Source organism: Natrix helvetica (assembly GCF_964273705.1).
Source record: "Natrix helvetica genome assembly, chromosome: 2".
Lineage (NCBI taxonomy): Eukaryota > Metazoa > Chordata > Lepidosauria > Squamata > Natricidae > Natrix > Natrix helvetica.
In genome coordinates, this window is record NC_138552.1 from 215,308,676 (window position 1) to 215,323,273 (window position 14,598).

General features: G+C 37.0%; 1 protein-coding gene across 2 annotated transcripts in view; it reads left to right on the plus strand.

Annotated features, from left to right (window-relative positions):
* Positions 1–3,362: 3,362 nt before the first annotated feature.
* Positions 3,363–14,598, plus strand: part of CEP43 (centrosomal protein 43) — a 32,589-nt gene continuing 21,353 nt past the window's right edge. The window contains exons 1-5 of one of the 2 annotated variants that reach the window (XM_081944734.1): positions 3,363–3,570; positions 8,617–8,670; positions 10,062–10,116; positions 12,583–12,671; positions 14,268–14,405. In XM_081944734.1, the coding sequence (XP_081800860.1) occupies positions 3,475–3,570; positions 8,617–8,670; positions 10,062–10,116; positions 12,583–12,671; positions 14,268–14,405 (432 nt within the window). In that variant the 5' untranslated portion in view covers positions 3,363–3,474. The remainder of the gene's footprint in view (positions 3,571–8,616; positions 8,671–10,061; positions 10,117–12,582; positions 12,672–14,267; positions 14,406–14,598) is intronic. The other variant, XM_081944733.1, reaches the window with a different exon arrangement.

A 14,598-nucleotide genomic window follows, 5' to 3' on the forward strand; every position in this document is an offset into this window, starting at 1 on the left:
ACGCTTGCACCCCTAACCCTTTAGAAAAAAAAACCCAGGGGTGTTCAAACTTGAGAGCTTTAAGACTTGTGGACTTCAACTCCCAGAATTCCTCCTCTCGCTCTTCATCTTGATGATGTGCGGACGGGCGGGGTGAGGGAGCTGGAACCTGTTCTAAACGGCACTGTAGATTTGTGGAACCTCTTCTATAGAAGAGATTAGAACTGGCAGGAACCCACCCCTGTCACAAAATCAGAATGAATTATAGGGAAGTTTAATTCATATTTTATAATTGAGATCTTTTTGACACAGAAATGCTGAGTTTGTTCAGCAATATTTGTTATTTTCCAGATGTTTTCCAAATATTTTGAGAAATGTATTCAACTTTTATTTTTTAAGAGATTATTGTTGCAAACATGAAACAGCCAAGTACCTATAGAACCCATGAATTACCTCTAAGGCAGGAGTGTCAAACTCACGTCGTCACGAGACGTATCGGGACTTTTTTCCCCTTCACTAAACCGGGTGTGGCCATGGCCCACTCTAAGGCATGGCCATAGTCTTTACAGGCCTTAATGTTTCATTATTTTCTTTTATTGTGTAATATTAAAGCTACTTAGGCACATAACAGATCCTGATAAATTTAGTGGAATCTCTGAGGAAATTGGCAGGAAATACCACTAGAACATACACACAGAATTAGTATCATTACAAACAATCTATTTACAATATAGTTTAGAAAAATGAAAAATATAAATAAACAATACCTCATTACTACCTCATAGAGCTCAGATAAAAAGTAATACAAAATAAATTGTCACAGAAAGTTTCAGCTAGTAAATAACCTTTGCAGTCAGATTTCTTTGAATATTGTTGCTTTTAAACATTAGGACATGTATTTTTAGTGCCACCTGCAGCATGATTCTGGAAGTAATAAATGCCACATGTTAGTCTTTATCAGAAAGATAAAAACACATTAAAAGATTTAACTTTAATTACCCAGTATCATGCAGAAAAATTGGACATATCCCAGTAGCATAATCTGCACTACTGACTTTGGGGGAGGCATATTGAGACACACAGTTTAACACAAAATATTTCAGCTTTTGTTAAAGACTTGGAGCTTACAGTGCTAGCAAAAGTTGGATCTTTTAGAAAAGTTTGTTCAAGCTTGTTTGTATGGATGAAAATTCTTAGACTGTGCACTTCAGGAGCAGCAAAATCCAAAGGAATTTGAACATTTTGAAAATAAAGGCAGTTGATCAAGCTGATAAATAATATTCATATTCAATTAAGTTTCTATTAGGGATTTATTTACTGGAACACTTCTGCTCTTTGCAATTAGAACTTTCATTTATGGATCTTTAATTTAAACTATTGTTTTGTGATGCCACATTTTTCCCTTAGGTCTTCAGCTACTTTCAAATTAGGTGCTAGACACACAGCCAATCCTATGCATATTTGAAAGTATATTAAAAATGTTCACATGTCACATCCATTATAGTGCACATTTTGAACATAAAAGTCTCTGAACATACTTACCTGAAAGTTCAAATAATTGTGATCTATACTTTTAAGATAAGCTTATAAGTAATTATTTTTCAATATTTAATTCGCTTTTTTAAAAATGAAAATCACAAATAGTACAATTAAATACATATTAGAGGCTGGAATGCTACTTACTTGAGAACAAGTCCAATTGAATTATTTGTTGATTACATCAAAGTATAATTCTTCTGACAGAAGATAAAAGAGGGCTGAAAATATGTGTTGATATATATATTGTACAGGTAGTTCTCGACTTACTATCATTCATTTAGTAATGCTGTAAAGTTACAACAGCACTGAAAAAATTAAACGACTTAAACCAGTCTTCACATTTAAAATTATAGCAGCATCTCCATGATCACATGGATCAAAATTTAAGCCTTTAGCAACTGGCATGTATTTAGGTTGGCTGTAGTGTCCTGATATCATATGATTGCCATTTGGTTCCAACAAGCAAAATCAATGGAGAAAGCCAGATTTATTTAACAACACCTGATTCACTTAAGAGCCATATTGATTCACTTAACAACTGTGACAAAAAAGGACAGGCATTGCAAAGTCATAAAAACAAATGTCTTGATTAGCAGTGAAAATTCTGGTCCCAATTCTGATTGTAAATTTTGGACTACTTGTATCATTATAGCAACTACCATGGACAGCAATTCCAAATAGCAGCTGGTCAAAGTACTTCACTCTAGAAAAAAATAGTTGATTTCATTTACTGGGTACCATAATTCCTGCTCCAGCACTGATAGTGACATAAACTTTGAAGACTTATACAACCAAGAAACAGGGATGGAAAACAACTTTCTCATCTGCATTCTGTAGTTCCTAAGTAATATTTAGAAAAGGTAAAAGATTTCTACATATATTGACCACATTGCCATTACTTTTGTATCATTGCCAAGAAAATTGTTTGCTAGTATCTTTTTCCCTTTGATTCCCACACTTGGCTTTAGAAAAGTGCAAAGAAAATGATTAAAGACCTGGATATATGAAGAACAGTTGCTGGATTTGGGTTTGAGTAGTCTAGAGAAAGGAAGGACTTGGGGTGGGGACATGGTAGCAATACTGCAGTATTTGAGAGACTGCCACAAAGAGCAGGGAGTTGATTTATTTTCCAAAGCACCAGAGAGCAGGACAAGAAACAATGGATGGAAACTAATCAAGGAGAGAAGCAATCTGGAATTAAGGAGAAACTTCCTAACAGGAAGGACAATTAATCAGTGGGACAGCTTGTGGATTGTGGGTGCTTCGTCATTGGTGGATTTTAAGAAGAGACTGGACAGTCATTTGTCTGAAATGGTATAGGTATGATCTCCTGCTTGAGCACGGGGCAGGGGGGGGGTGCGCTGAAAAAAGAAGACCTCCAAGTTCTATTCTGATGGCTAGTGTGATTTCCTGGGTTCCGTTCCAAAGTCCAGATCCAACCCTGCTTCTCTACCCATTTATTTTATTTTATTTTACTTTAGTTTTGAGATCACAAGATTATATGTAGGAAATGCTACCCCGTGTGTGTGTGTGTATTTGAACGACAATTCCATCTGAAGGAGGCCATCCAGGACAAGAGGAGGGAAAATGTTATCCCCCCCCCAACCTCTTTTTTCTAGGGAAGGGATTGTCATTTTGATGCCCAGCCCCCCTGGGCTGAATATCAATATTCCACTTCTTCCAGATTTGTATAAACTTCGCCGCTTTGTATAAACTCCCGCCTCCGAGCCTCTCCAGCCAATCGCAGAGCTGGGTCCCCAAGTTGCCCGTCCGCACGCTTGAGGCGCCAAAAAGCGCGGGTGACGCTTCCCCTGGCCCCATCGGGTGGGGGGGGGGGCGGGAGGCTGGTTGGTCACGTGCTACGGCGAAGCCCCTCCCCTTCCTAATAGAGGAACGAATCTGCGAGGCTGGGCAGATCGCGGTTTACAGTTTAGGCGGTTGTCAGGGAGAAGCAAGATGGCGGCGACGGCGACGGCGACGGAGGAAGATACAGAGCTGAGAGATCTCCTCGTGCAGACGCTGGAGACGAGTGGGGTGCTTAACAAAATCAAGGTGAAGGAGGCGAAGGGCGGGGCTAAGCCTTGGGTTTGAAGGAGCGGTGGGGGGGGGAAGAGACGGGGAAAGCGCCCCGGCTGCAACGCTCGAGAGAGAACGGGCGCACTCTAGAGCGAAGCTGCCGGTTGAGCGAGCCGCAGAGGAGGTCGCGGAGACGTCAACCGTACCAAGCCGCCTGCCGCGACCATTCCCGCTTTCAAGGGAGGCGAGCGGGGCAACGACGCTTTGCGCCGCTCTCGATTAAAGGCGCACGCGTCGAACTTTTTCTAGAGGGTCGAGAGGTGGAAGGTGTGAATGGCCGTTAAGAAAACTGGACTGGAATAGATAAAGGCCTCTGAAGCCCCAACATTCTGTTTCCATGGTTTCCGTTCATTGGCAGCACTAGGCCGCTACTTCTGCTACCTCAAATCTCCCATGGTCATGGGTGGAGAATGGCAACTGTTCTTAGTCATATCTCCAGGACGCTTTAAAGAAACGTCTTTTAAAGTTGTGAAGTGGGTGGCATCACGCCGTAAGAACGACTCGTTCTTGTGGGGTTAACACAAGAAAGGGCTTCCCTTTGTCTGCCTCTTGCCACTTTGGCTGTCCAATTTCATTTATTTATTATTTATTTATTTATTTATTTATTTATTTGATTTGTCAATCGTTTACAAGATAATAGGTATAAGAACAAACATGAGTATGAATGAAATGGGTACGAATAAATGGGGGCAGTATAGCAGGGATGGTAGGCACGATGGTGCGCTTATGCACGCCCGTAACAGACCTCTTAGGAATGGGGTGAGGTCAATAGAAGACAGTTTAAGGTTAAAAGTTTGGGGGATATGAGAGAAGGTCAGCCTTCTCTATCCTGGCCCTGGCCCTTGTTGGACAATACTAAGCTGGTTGGAATTATATGGGAGCTGGAGCCCCCCCCCCCCAATATTTTCCACCATATTGAGATAAGAAATTCTGCCTCAGGTTCAGAATGAAAAGAAAGATTCATTCTACATCTCACATATATACGGTAACCAATTATTCTTCCAAGGAACCCAAGGTAGTGTACTTGATTATGCTTCTCCCCCTGCTACCTCTGCTCTCAGGACAATCTCATGGTGTAAATTACACTGAAAAATATCAACTGCCACCAGATTATCTGCTACACTTTGTGTCTCAGAGGATATTAAAATGCAGGTGTTTCTTTTCTGCCACTGTGTCCCAGCGTTGTAATTTTATATTCCAGGAAATACCATGCCTGCTGGGTAATTTTTTTAAAAAATCCAAAGAAGAAAATGTTCCATGAAAAGACCTGTATAGCTTTTGTGACAGTGTTGCATGGATAGTAACATGAAGCCATCAGGAATTGAATCTGAATCCAATGCGATTTTTTATTTTAGCTATCTTTTGTGTTCTTCTATTAAAAAGGACTGGACCCTGTATCTTCTTACTCTTGGACAACTCTGCAATACCCTTTATAAAAGATTTGATAATTAGAATGGGAACATATTACATCCTGTTTGCTGTGGGAAAGTAGATAAATGTTACTTTCATAAGAATCTGGTTTGATTAAATCTAGATGTAAGGCGATCCAGGATCAATAAAAAAATTCTTTATACAGTAGTGTACATATTTAATCATTTCATTCATGGCAAACAATTCTATTAAGGTTCACCCATTAGTAAGGGGATTTGATACATTCATGGAGGACAGGATTATCATTGGTAACTAGTCTTAATAGTTATACTATTGCCAGAATTGAAGGCACAATATGCTGAATAAAGTTGCAAAAGACAGCCACAGAAGATATTCATCACCTTCATGAATTGCTTACAGGCTTCCCAGATGAATCTAAATCACCACTGTGTGATATTATACTGAAATAAAGAAGCTTTTGACTTTAGCAAAATTCTTTCTCTGTTTCTGTTTTACATAGGAAATTACTCCTCTTTTTCATTATGTACCATTTCACATTTAATATGACTTGCATTTGTTATATTGTAACTTTAAAAGTTTTATAGGGTTTCTGTAAGTGATCCTATTTATTACATATCTCAAACATAATTCCTTTCCATTTAGTTTTATTCTCATTTCATATTCTTTAACTCATTCCCAGTCCTAAACTGATCTGTTTTCACAAGTTTACTTGTGTTTGGTTGAAGAGCTTTGTCAAAACAAAATGTTTTTGACATGCCAAAACTATATTATGCCAGATCACTTCTACTCCAAAATAAATTCCATAATGTTCGTGAGTGGAGTCTTCCAATCAGGAATGAGCACTATTGGTGCATAAGATGAATTTGTGCAAATACACTCTTAGTCACTGCTACCAACTGCTTTTAAAAGTAGAAATTGAGAGTTCAAGGGGGTCCCCAAATTGTGCAAAATTTCTGTTTGAGGAAACTTTGAGGTAACCCCAGCCAGTACTAAAGAAGGAGAATGCCTTGAACCAGGAAACCTCAAAACCTTTAACCATTTGGTCTTGCTTGGCATCAGCTGAAGTATATATAATGACATCATTAGCATATCGATGATACCTAATTTCTAAATAGATGTTCTCATCCAATGGTTTCATGTAGATGTTAAATATAAGCATATTAGGAGTAGAACTTGAGTAGCACCACAAAGCAGGATCTCTCTTAGGCTGATCTCTCTTCTCCCACCAACATAGATTTGAATTTGCCCCAGGGAATAAAGAACCTATTCAGCAATATGTTTCACTTCTAACCCTCAGAGCTGATCTAGAAGGATACCAGGCTCAATGGTATTGACAACTTCTAAGAGATTGCATAATGCACCGCCCATCCCAGCTCTGACAAAGTTTATCTACAAGTACAATCAATACCATCTCAGCATTGTGTGACCCATTCTGAAACCCAACTGAGGGGTCCAGATAATCTGTATTCTCTGAGACATTCTGGAGCTCCAAACTGACTACCTTCTCAGCACTTTCCCTAGAATGGGAGATTTTTAGATCAGTTAAAAATTGTATAGTATTTTTGGATCAGGGACAATGTCTTCAGGAGCATGGGTCACTGCCTCTTTAATTGCTGGTAGAACTATCCCATTCCTCACGGATGTTTTAACACCAGCACAATCCAACAACATCTATTTGGAGGCCTTAAAAAAGGAGTAATATAGATTTTAATTACCATGGGTTGCATCCATAGTCTGAAGGACCCTGTGCATTTCTTCAGTACCATCCAATTTTAAACTCTTCCTGGGTAACCATTTAGACTCTGCCTCAATCAGCTGCAAATAATTTATATAGCCTGAGTTCAAGTAGAGTAAATCAAAGTGACTTTGGTAAAGGTAGAGTAGAATCTAATCTAATCTAATCTGGAAGGGACCTTGGAAGTCTTCTAGTGCTCAAGCAGGAGACCCTATACCATTTCAAACAAGTGGCTGTCCAGTCTCTTCTTAAAGAGTTTTGTTGTAATCATAATTTTCTTTAATTGCTGATTGTATGTATGTATGTATGTATGTATGTATGTATGTATGTATGTATGTATGTATGTATGTATGTATCTGTCCAAAGTATGTGTGGAATAAGAAATGGGTGTAGTTATCTCAACATAAAAGTTAGATTTTAGATTTCCTGCAAGTCATGTATCCCTGAAAAAATGGTTTTAAATGAGACTGATTTAATAGTAATATCCAGGAACTATAAAGTTAGTTTTTATGATTGTTTTATTTGATGTCTAGATTAAAATTGAATGAAATTGTTTTGCAATAATAAAGTTATAATTATTTGATTTCTTGCTCAAAGTTGAGTTTGATTGTTAAGTATTGTTGGCTTCAACTCTGAGTACAACATAGACCCATGATGGCGAACCTATGGCACGCATGTCAGAGGTGGCATGCAGAGCCCTTTCTGTAGGCACGTGGGCTATCACCAGCTCTTCTTCTGGTTTCCGGTGCACACATGTATGCCAGCCAGCTGGTCTTCGTGGACACCGGAAAACTGGAAAATGCCCTGAAAACGGCCCCCAAAACAGCCAAAACCCAGGCCATTTTTCAGGCCTTTTCGGGACAAATGCAGCCCAAAAAAACGCCCCAAAAACAGGTATGCAAATGCTGGCCAGCTGGTCTTCAGGTTTCCGGCGCTCCGGCATACACACAGGCACACGCACATGCATTCCGGTTTGGGCATACACACAGGCACACGCACATGCATTCCGGTTTGGGCACTCAGTGCCGAAAAGGTTCGCTATCACTGGCATAGACTTTTTCCATGATGATCTGCCCCTATCCTGATCCTTCAGGTCTTCCAATGATACATCCATATCCACCACAATTTAGGCCTCCCACCTTGCTGCTGGTCACCCTTTTCTTCTCTTTCCTTCCACCTTTCCTAGCATTAGAACTTTCTCCAGAGAGCTATACTTTGTATAGTATGATACAGTGGTGGGTTATGACCGGTACGGGAGCATCAGGCACTGTTTCGGTATGGTGCTCTGGAGGGCCTGCCCACACTCCTTACCGATATTTGAGGTTTTTGGGGCTTCCGTGCATGCATATGGCACCTGCGCAATGCTCCGCCGAGCAGCTGGAGCATTGCGGGCGGTAAGTACACATGCGCACACTGCGCGTGTTCATGTGGTGGGTGCCCGGCCCCGTTGCACCATACCGGTTGCAACGGGATCCGGAACCCACCACTGCTATGATACTTTTGTTCAGATGAGACCTGTATGTGTTTAAAACATTTAATTTTATTCTTCAGCCAAAAGGTTCCTGGAACACTTCATAAGTAAGATTAGCAAGGTCATTCCTGCCCACAGGCTTATAATCTCACAAAGTAAGGCATAAAAAGCTAGTGGAAATATGTTAGTTCTTAAAGTTTCACTTCATATCTCAAGTAGTTGAGATGACAATAGATCAGGACATGCAGTGGAGAAACTAATGATTATAGTTGAACACAAACAATGAGCAACTGAATTGGGAACGAGCAGGTGGAAATCCAACTTTTTTGTCCCTCTGTCACTTCACATGTGGCTTGTTTATTATCTAATTTTCTCAATATACTTAATGTACAATACATCATCTTACACAAAACTTTTATTACAGGCAGAATTGCGGGCAGCTGTATTTTTAGCACTTGAAGACCAAGAAAAAGTTGAGGTAAGGCACCAAAGTAATACATGTTTAAATTAGTTGTAATGGTATACATTATCTCTTGTTGTTGACACTTTTAAGTAAAGGAACCTTAGCTGTTTGAGTATGCTTAACTCTAGCTATTTCTGATCCTCAGATAATGTCTATGGAGATTCTCAGTCATCCAGGTCACGGTTGTCCCAAAGGTGCTTTTTTCAAGAGGCAACTGGACTTCCTTGCTTTTCTTTGAAGATGTTTTGCTTCTTAGATGAGAAGCGAAATGTCTTCAAGAAAAACAGGAAATTCTAGTTGCCTCTCGAAAAAGCACCTTTGGGACAACCTCAGCTAACTCTTAAAGGGAGGGAGAAGACTGGGGTTTCTTTTTGCTTGACAATTCCACATATGAAAAAGCTTAATGTTCCAGATGAACACAGTATGGTTTCCCAGGATGTCAGCAACATCAACCCCGTCTGCATTTGCTATGGGACCATCATTGCAGAAATAAAACTTGTGCTGATTTTATCTTTAAGGCTGTTATAGTACCTTTCTATAGCAACTCCATGCCAGAATGCCTTTTTACTCCCCTCTCTTTAGCTGGCAATTCCACCATATACAGGTCATCCTCAACTTACAGCCTTAATGGAGCCAGCCCATTATAGTCATAAATTGAGATAATTGTAAAGTGAATCATTACATGATTGACCCAATTTTATGAGTTTTTTCCAGCAGTCATCAGCAAATCATCATGGTCATTAAATGAATCCACAGTCATTAAGTGAATGCCATGATCGTTAAATAAACTAATTGTTCATTAATAGAGCATGTTTGCCAAAAATCACTAAGTAAATGGCAGTTTTTGGCAACAAAAACCCCAAATCACAGTCATGTGACCAAAGGACATTGCAAATGCTTGTAAATGTGGGCCAATTGTTGAGGGCCTGAATTGTGTTCACATGACCACAGAGAGCATCATAATTACATTATAATTAATTAGCCGTAGGAGCATCATAATTAGATTTCAACTACCTTTGGGGGAGTGATCTGTTGTAACTTCGAATGGTTTCTAAGTTATAAGTTGAGGACTATCTGTATAGTATTCACTATTATTTATCTAGTTCTGATGGTTATTGAACACTTAGATCAGCTTAGTATTTCTACTAAACCATTGACTGCTGCTCTCTGATTCTGATGATGGACCAAAAAGTGGTTCATTTAAGTTAACAAATATCAATACCTGTTATGTGCTTCTTCAGTATAAATCCCATCATTACATATTTATTAAATTAATATGCTGTCTATCTCATTGATAAAGTAACTCTGAGTGATTTACTGCTTTTATTATATTGCTTTGAAGTACTGATTATTTTGCAGTGTAGGAAAATCACTTAAGCTGTTTTCTTTTTACTTTTTTTGAGCAGAGTAAAACTCCTCTGGTTAATGAAAGTTTGAAAAAGTTTTTAAGCACAAAAGATGGTAAGCCTCTTTTTCTGTTCATTAAAGTTACAATATGTGCTTTAAAATAATGATCATGTGACGATGAAAGGGAGACTAACGAATAAGGAAACAACATTGACAAAATATTGCAGCAACCATTTTCTAGGCAAAAAGAGCTGAAACATTTTTTTGAAGTCTAGAAAAATTAGATAGCAATTGAAAAGAGTTCAGTTTCCTTCTCTCTATCTAATTCACTGGAATATGAGAAGCGGAATTCTATTATAGGCAATCTTAGGTAAAGATGTTTTTGCCTTTCTGCAGAATATATTTCTGGTGTGGTCTACATAGTGGAACTGACATGGATTGAATGAATGTTTGTGAATGAATTACTGTTGTACTGACTTAGCAGAATTATTTCATTTTTTTCTTGTATGAGCTCAAAAAAGAAATTAACCTTTTATGGCTCCTTGAAAAAGCTATTATTTACATTCTTTCCACATGGCAAATGAAAATTATAATATATCCATAGATATTCAGTAGAAACCATGTGGGTCATTGTAATAATGTATATAATGTTATTACTTGAGAAGATGTTTTTCATAAACAACTAATAGTTTAAATTTAATGTAATTTAATTTAAACTTGAAATGCCAATACTTGGTATTAAAAATAAATTTCAAAAAACAAGTCTGCTGGTAATCTTTACAGGCTTTATCATAGAAAAACAATTTGGGAAGAAAGGAGCTTAATGAAGCTATGAAAATCAATATATATTCCTTTATGTTTTAAAAATAATAATATTTGTATTTTTTATATTTTTTACATTTAGCACTAAAAATACTCCAGGTTCTTCACATGTTCTTCACATATAAAGATGTAAAGGTTTTAGTAATATAACGTAGTATATTGAGATTTCTGGGTTAGAAAGCCTTGGTGGCGCAGTGATTAGAGTGCAGTACTGCAGGCTACTTCTACTGACTGCCGTCTGCCTGCAATTTAACAATTCAGATCCCACCAGGCTCAAGGTTGAGTCAACCTTCCATCCTTCTGAGGTGGGTAAAATGAGGACCCAGATTGTTGGGGGTAATATGCTGACTCTGTAAACCGCTTAGAGAGGGCTGTCAAGCATTATTTAAGTCTAAGTGCTATTGCTAAAAAGGGAAATCAAGTTTACCTGAATCATCCAAGGGAATATATAACATACTGTAGTTCATGATAAAGTGACATTCAAAGTGAGAACTCCTAATTCAAAACTTAGGCTACAGTCTTTTTCCACTTGCCAAATAATAGCCATTGAATTCAGTTGGAATTGTGATGTCATTCTCTTAAATGCTAAGATACATCAGTTTAAGAATACCTAGGCCAATAAGAAAATGTAGCCTTGCAAAGTTATTTATTTATTTAGAACATGTATATGTAATAAACATTGCTTAACTCAAGCAATAAATGACTTCCTGTAGCTTACAAAAATCTCTCACCAAAATAAAAAAGTAAATGAAACATGAGCCTAAAACAAAACAGTTAACTGGTGATCAGAAACTAAGATTTGTTGTACCCCACAAAATGGGAACTCATCTCATCTCAACCCAGGTTCCAGGGGAAAGAGCCAGGTCTCAATTTCTTTTTTAACCTCAGCATATAGCAGGAGGTTGTTCCAAAGGCTAAAAGCCATCTCCAAGAAGGAACACTTCCTGAGCCTCACAAAGTAACATTGTTTCAAAAATGGGAGCCAGAGCATCATCTCTTTTGGCGCATGTAAAGGATAGAAAATATTAAGAAAATGCAGTTGTGCAAATAACCTGGCAGTATACCAGGCAGGGCTTTGCAAGTAATAACTTTGAATTAAATATTTATTACTTAATGCATCTTGGAGATACTTAGATCTAGATCAGACTAGGCACCAGGGTGCCCGAGGGATCCACTATTGGTACTTATCATATTTCCCATCCTGACTTTTTAAAATAGATTTAATTAAAAATTAATTAGGAAGATGTCATATTATAAAGCAGAGGTGAGAACGATGGCTCCTTTAAAACATGTGGACTTCCAACTCCCAGAATGGCTGGCACATTCATAAAAGGGTCATCGCTCCCCACCGCTGTTATAAAGCAAAATTCTAGGCTCTTGCATCATATTTATTAGAATGCCTAGAACTCCCAACCCACCCTAATTTCCATTGGAGTTATATCATGGAGTTTAAATGGATAATTGTGAATGCCCATGCCCCATCATGTCAAATATTTTGCAAATAGGCAAGTGTCCCAAGGCAGACATTTGATGAACATGCCCATATTTGTATTCTCAAAATTCCAATCCACTTCTATCCGTACTGTAGAGCATTACTGAAATTCAAAATGCTTTTCTTTTATATTAAAAATCCCAAGTAACTTTTGAATTTTAAAATCTTTTGTTTTTTATTCCAAAATGTATTTTGTTAGGTTAAATTATGTGTCTTCATGGTTAACAATTGAAATTAAAAGATATTTAATATGATTTCTTTAAAAGGCCGATTGGTGGCTAATCTTGTTGCTGAATTTCTTCAGTTCTTCAATCTTGATTTTACTTTAGCTGTGTTTCAACCTGAATCAAGCACAGTAAGCATTTTTAATATTTTTATTTCAACGTTATACTCTGACATAGTTCTGGTTTAATGGAACCTGAATTCATTTTTAAACAAAATTAGTATGCTTTGTATTGCTGTATTGGCATACCCTGAACAGGAATATAGTCATGCTCACTATAGATTAAATGCAGGAGACGTTTAATCTAATGTTTCAGTGTCTTATTTATGCTGTGATGATATAATTAAATTACAATTTTCTGAGTTTTTGTTTATTTCACTTAGACCAAGATAGAAGTAAAGAATATTCAGCCTATAACACAGTGGTTCTCAATGTTTTCTTCACCATGGACCCCCTTTAAATATCTTTAGTGGCCACAGAGTCCCAAGATTTAACGCAAGATTTAAATTGTAACATTTCTTTAAACTTGACAACATTGGATAGTTCAAAAACAAGCTTTTCGGTTTAGAAAACAATTTGGATTTTCAGTATCATTTTAGTTGCTGTAGAAAGACCAACATCATATTTACTATGGATACTTTTTTGTCATTTGTATTATTTGCTAATATGCATGACAGAATTTCAGATTTGGGATCGCTTAATTGGTTTAATAGTTGAATAGCAACACTGAATGGATCTTGCTTTTATTTTCTGTATGCATTCAAAATTTAGTTTTGTACTTCTGAAGCAAAGAATTTAAAATAGATTTAGCTTACAAGCAACTTTATATAGGATAAAAATAGGTTTTATGCCTTGATATTGACCAAACCACTTGTATATTTGATGGCTTAACTATGTGAAACATGAAGAACCTCCAGTTCCCCTGAACATTTACATCTTCCATGGTTAAGACTATCAAAAGTTTCTCTACCTCTGGGTTAGTTTCTCAATTATTTTCTTCCATAATTTTAATTTTAAAATGAATTTTAACCTTAATTATGGAAGTCTCCATACATTAAAACTAAAACCTTTTATTTATATATGTATTTTGCAAATATATATTTAGTCCACTTCTGAATTGTTCTAGGTGACATAACATGTAGTGTAGTAAAATATAAAATATAATAAAGTATGTTTATTTACTTACTATAATTAGAAGTTATACTATAATAGCCACAATAAAGTCACAGCATAAATGAAAACTTTTTCCAGTCCAACCTTGGTTGGCTATGTTGATATCTCTATATTGGTTCATATAATGAATTTGGTTTATAGTATCTGGTAGAGAGCTCATTTACTTAGCTTAAAATTTAAGATGGAGAAGAATTTGGAAGGTGAAAGAACATAATCCCTGTTATATGTCAAGTTCATTTGTATATAAAGCAATAGAATTAAATAATTCTACAAGACCAATGAAAAATGGGGAAGCTAAAAGAAAAAGAGGATATTTAATTATTATTATTATTATTATTATTATTATTATTATTATTATTATTATTATTATTATTATTATTATTATTATTATTATTATTTGTGGCACACATCTACATATTGCAAAAAGGAATGTATGGCTATGAATTTTGACATGAAAATGTTTTATATTTAGTTTGCTATAAAAAAATAGAGAACTACTGAACCTTTTGGATTAGAGTTGTATGTATGTGTGTATCTGTGTTTGTGTTTTTGCAGTCAAATGGACTTGAACCTCGAGAAAGTTTAGCTCAAGACTTGGGCATTTTAGAACCTAAAGCCCCAGTAGATGGGCCCTTGCTACTGGAAGTGGTCAGAAGATGTCAGCAGAAAAATGGCTTTTCTAACAGTGGAGACGTAAGACTGTTAACATCCTAACCATGTTAATGAATTCTTCATTTTGATGTAGGTACTTTGAAGAGCAAATTATTGTTGAAATAGTGATGTTGATTTAAAATGTTTTGTAGTGTTTCCTTTGGAGAGAGTATGTCAGTACCGTTTTTGTGTGCATGTCCAAGTCAATCTTGATTCCTATTGATTAAACAAACAA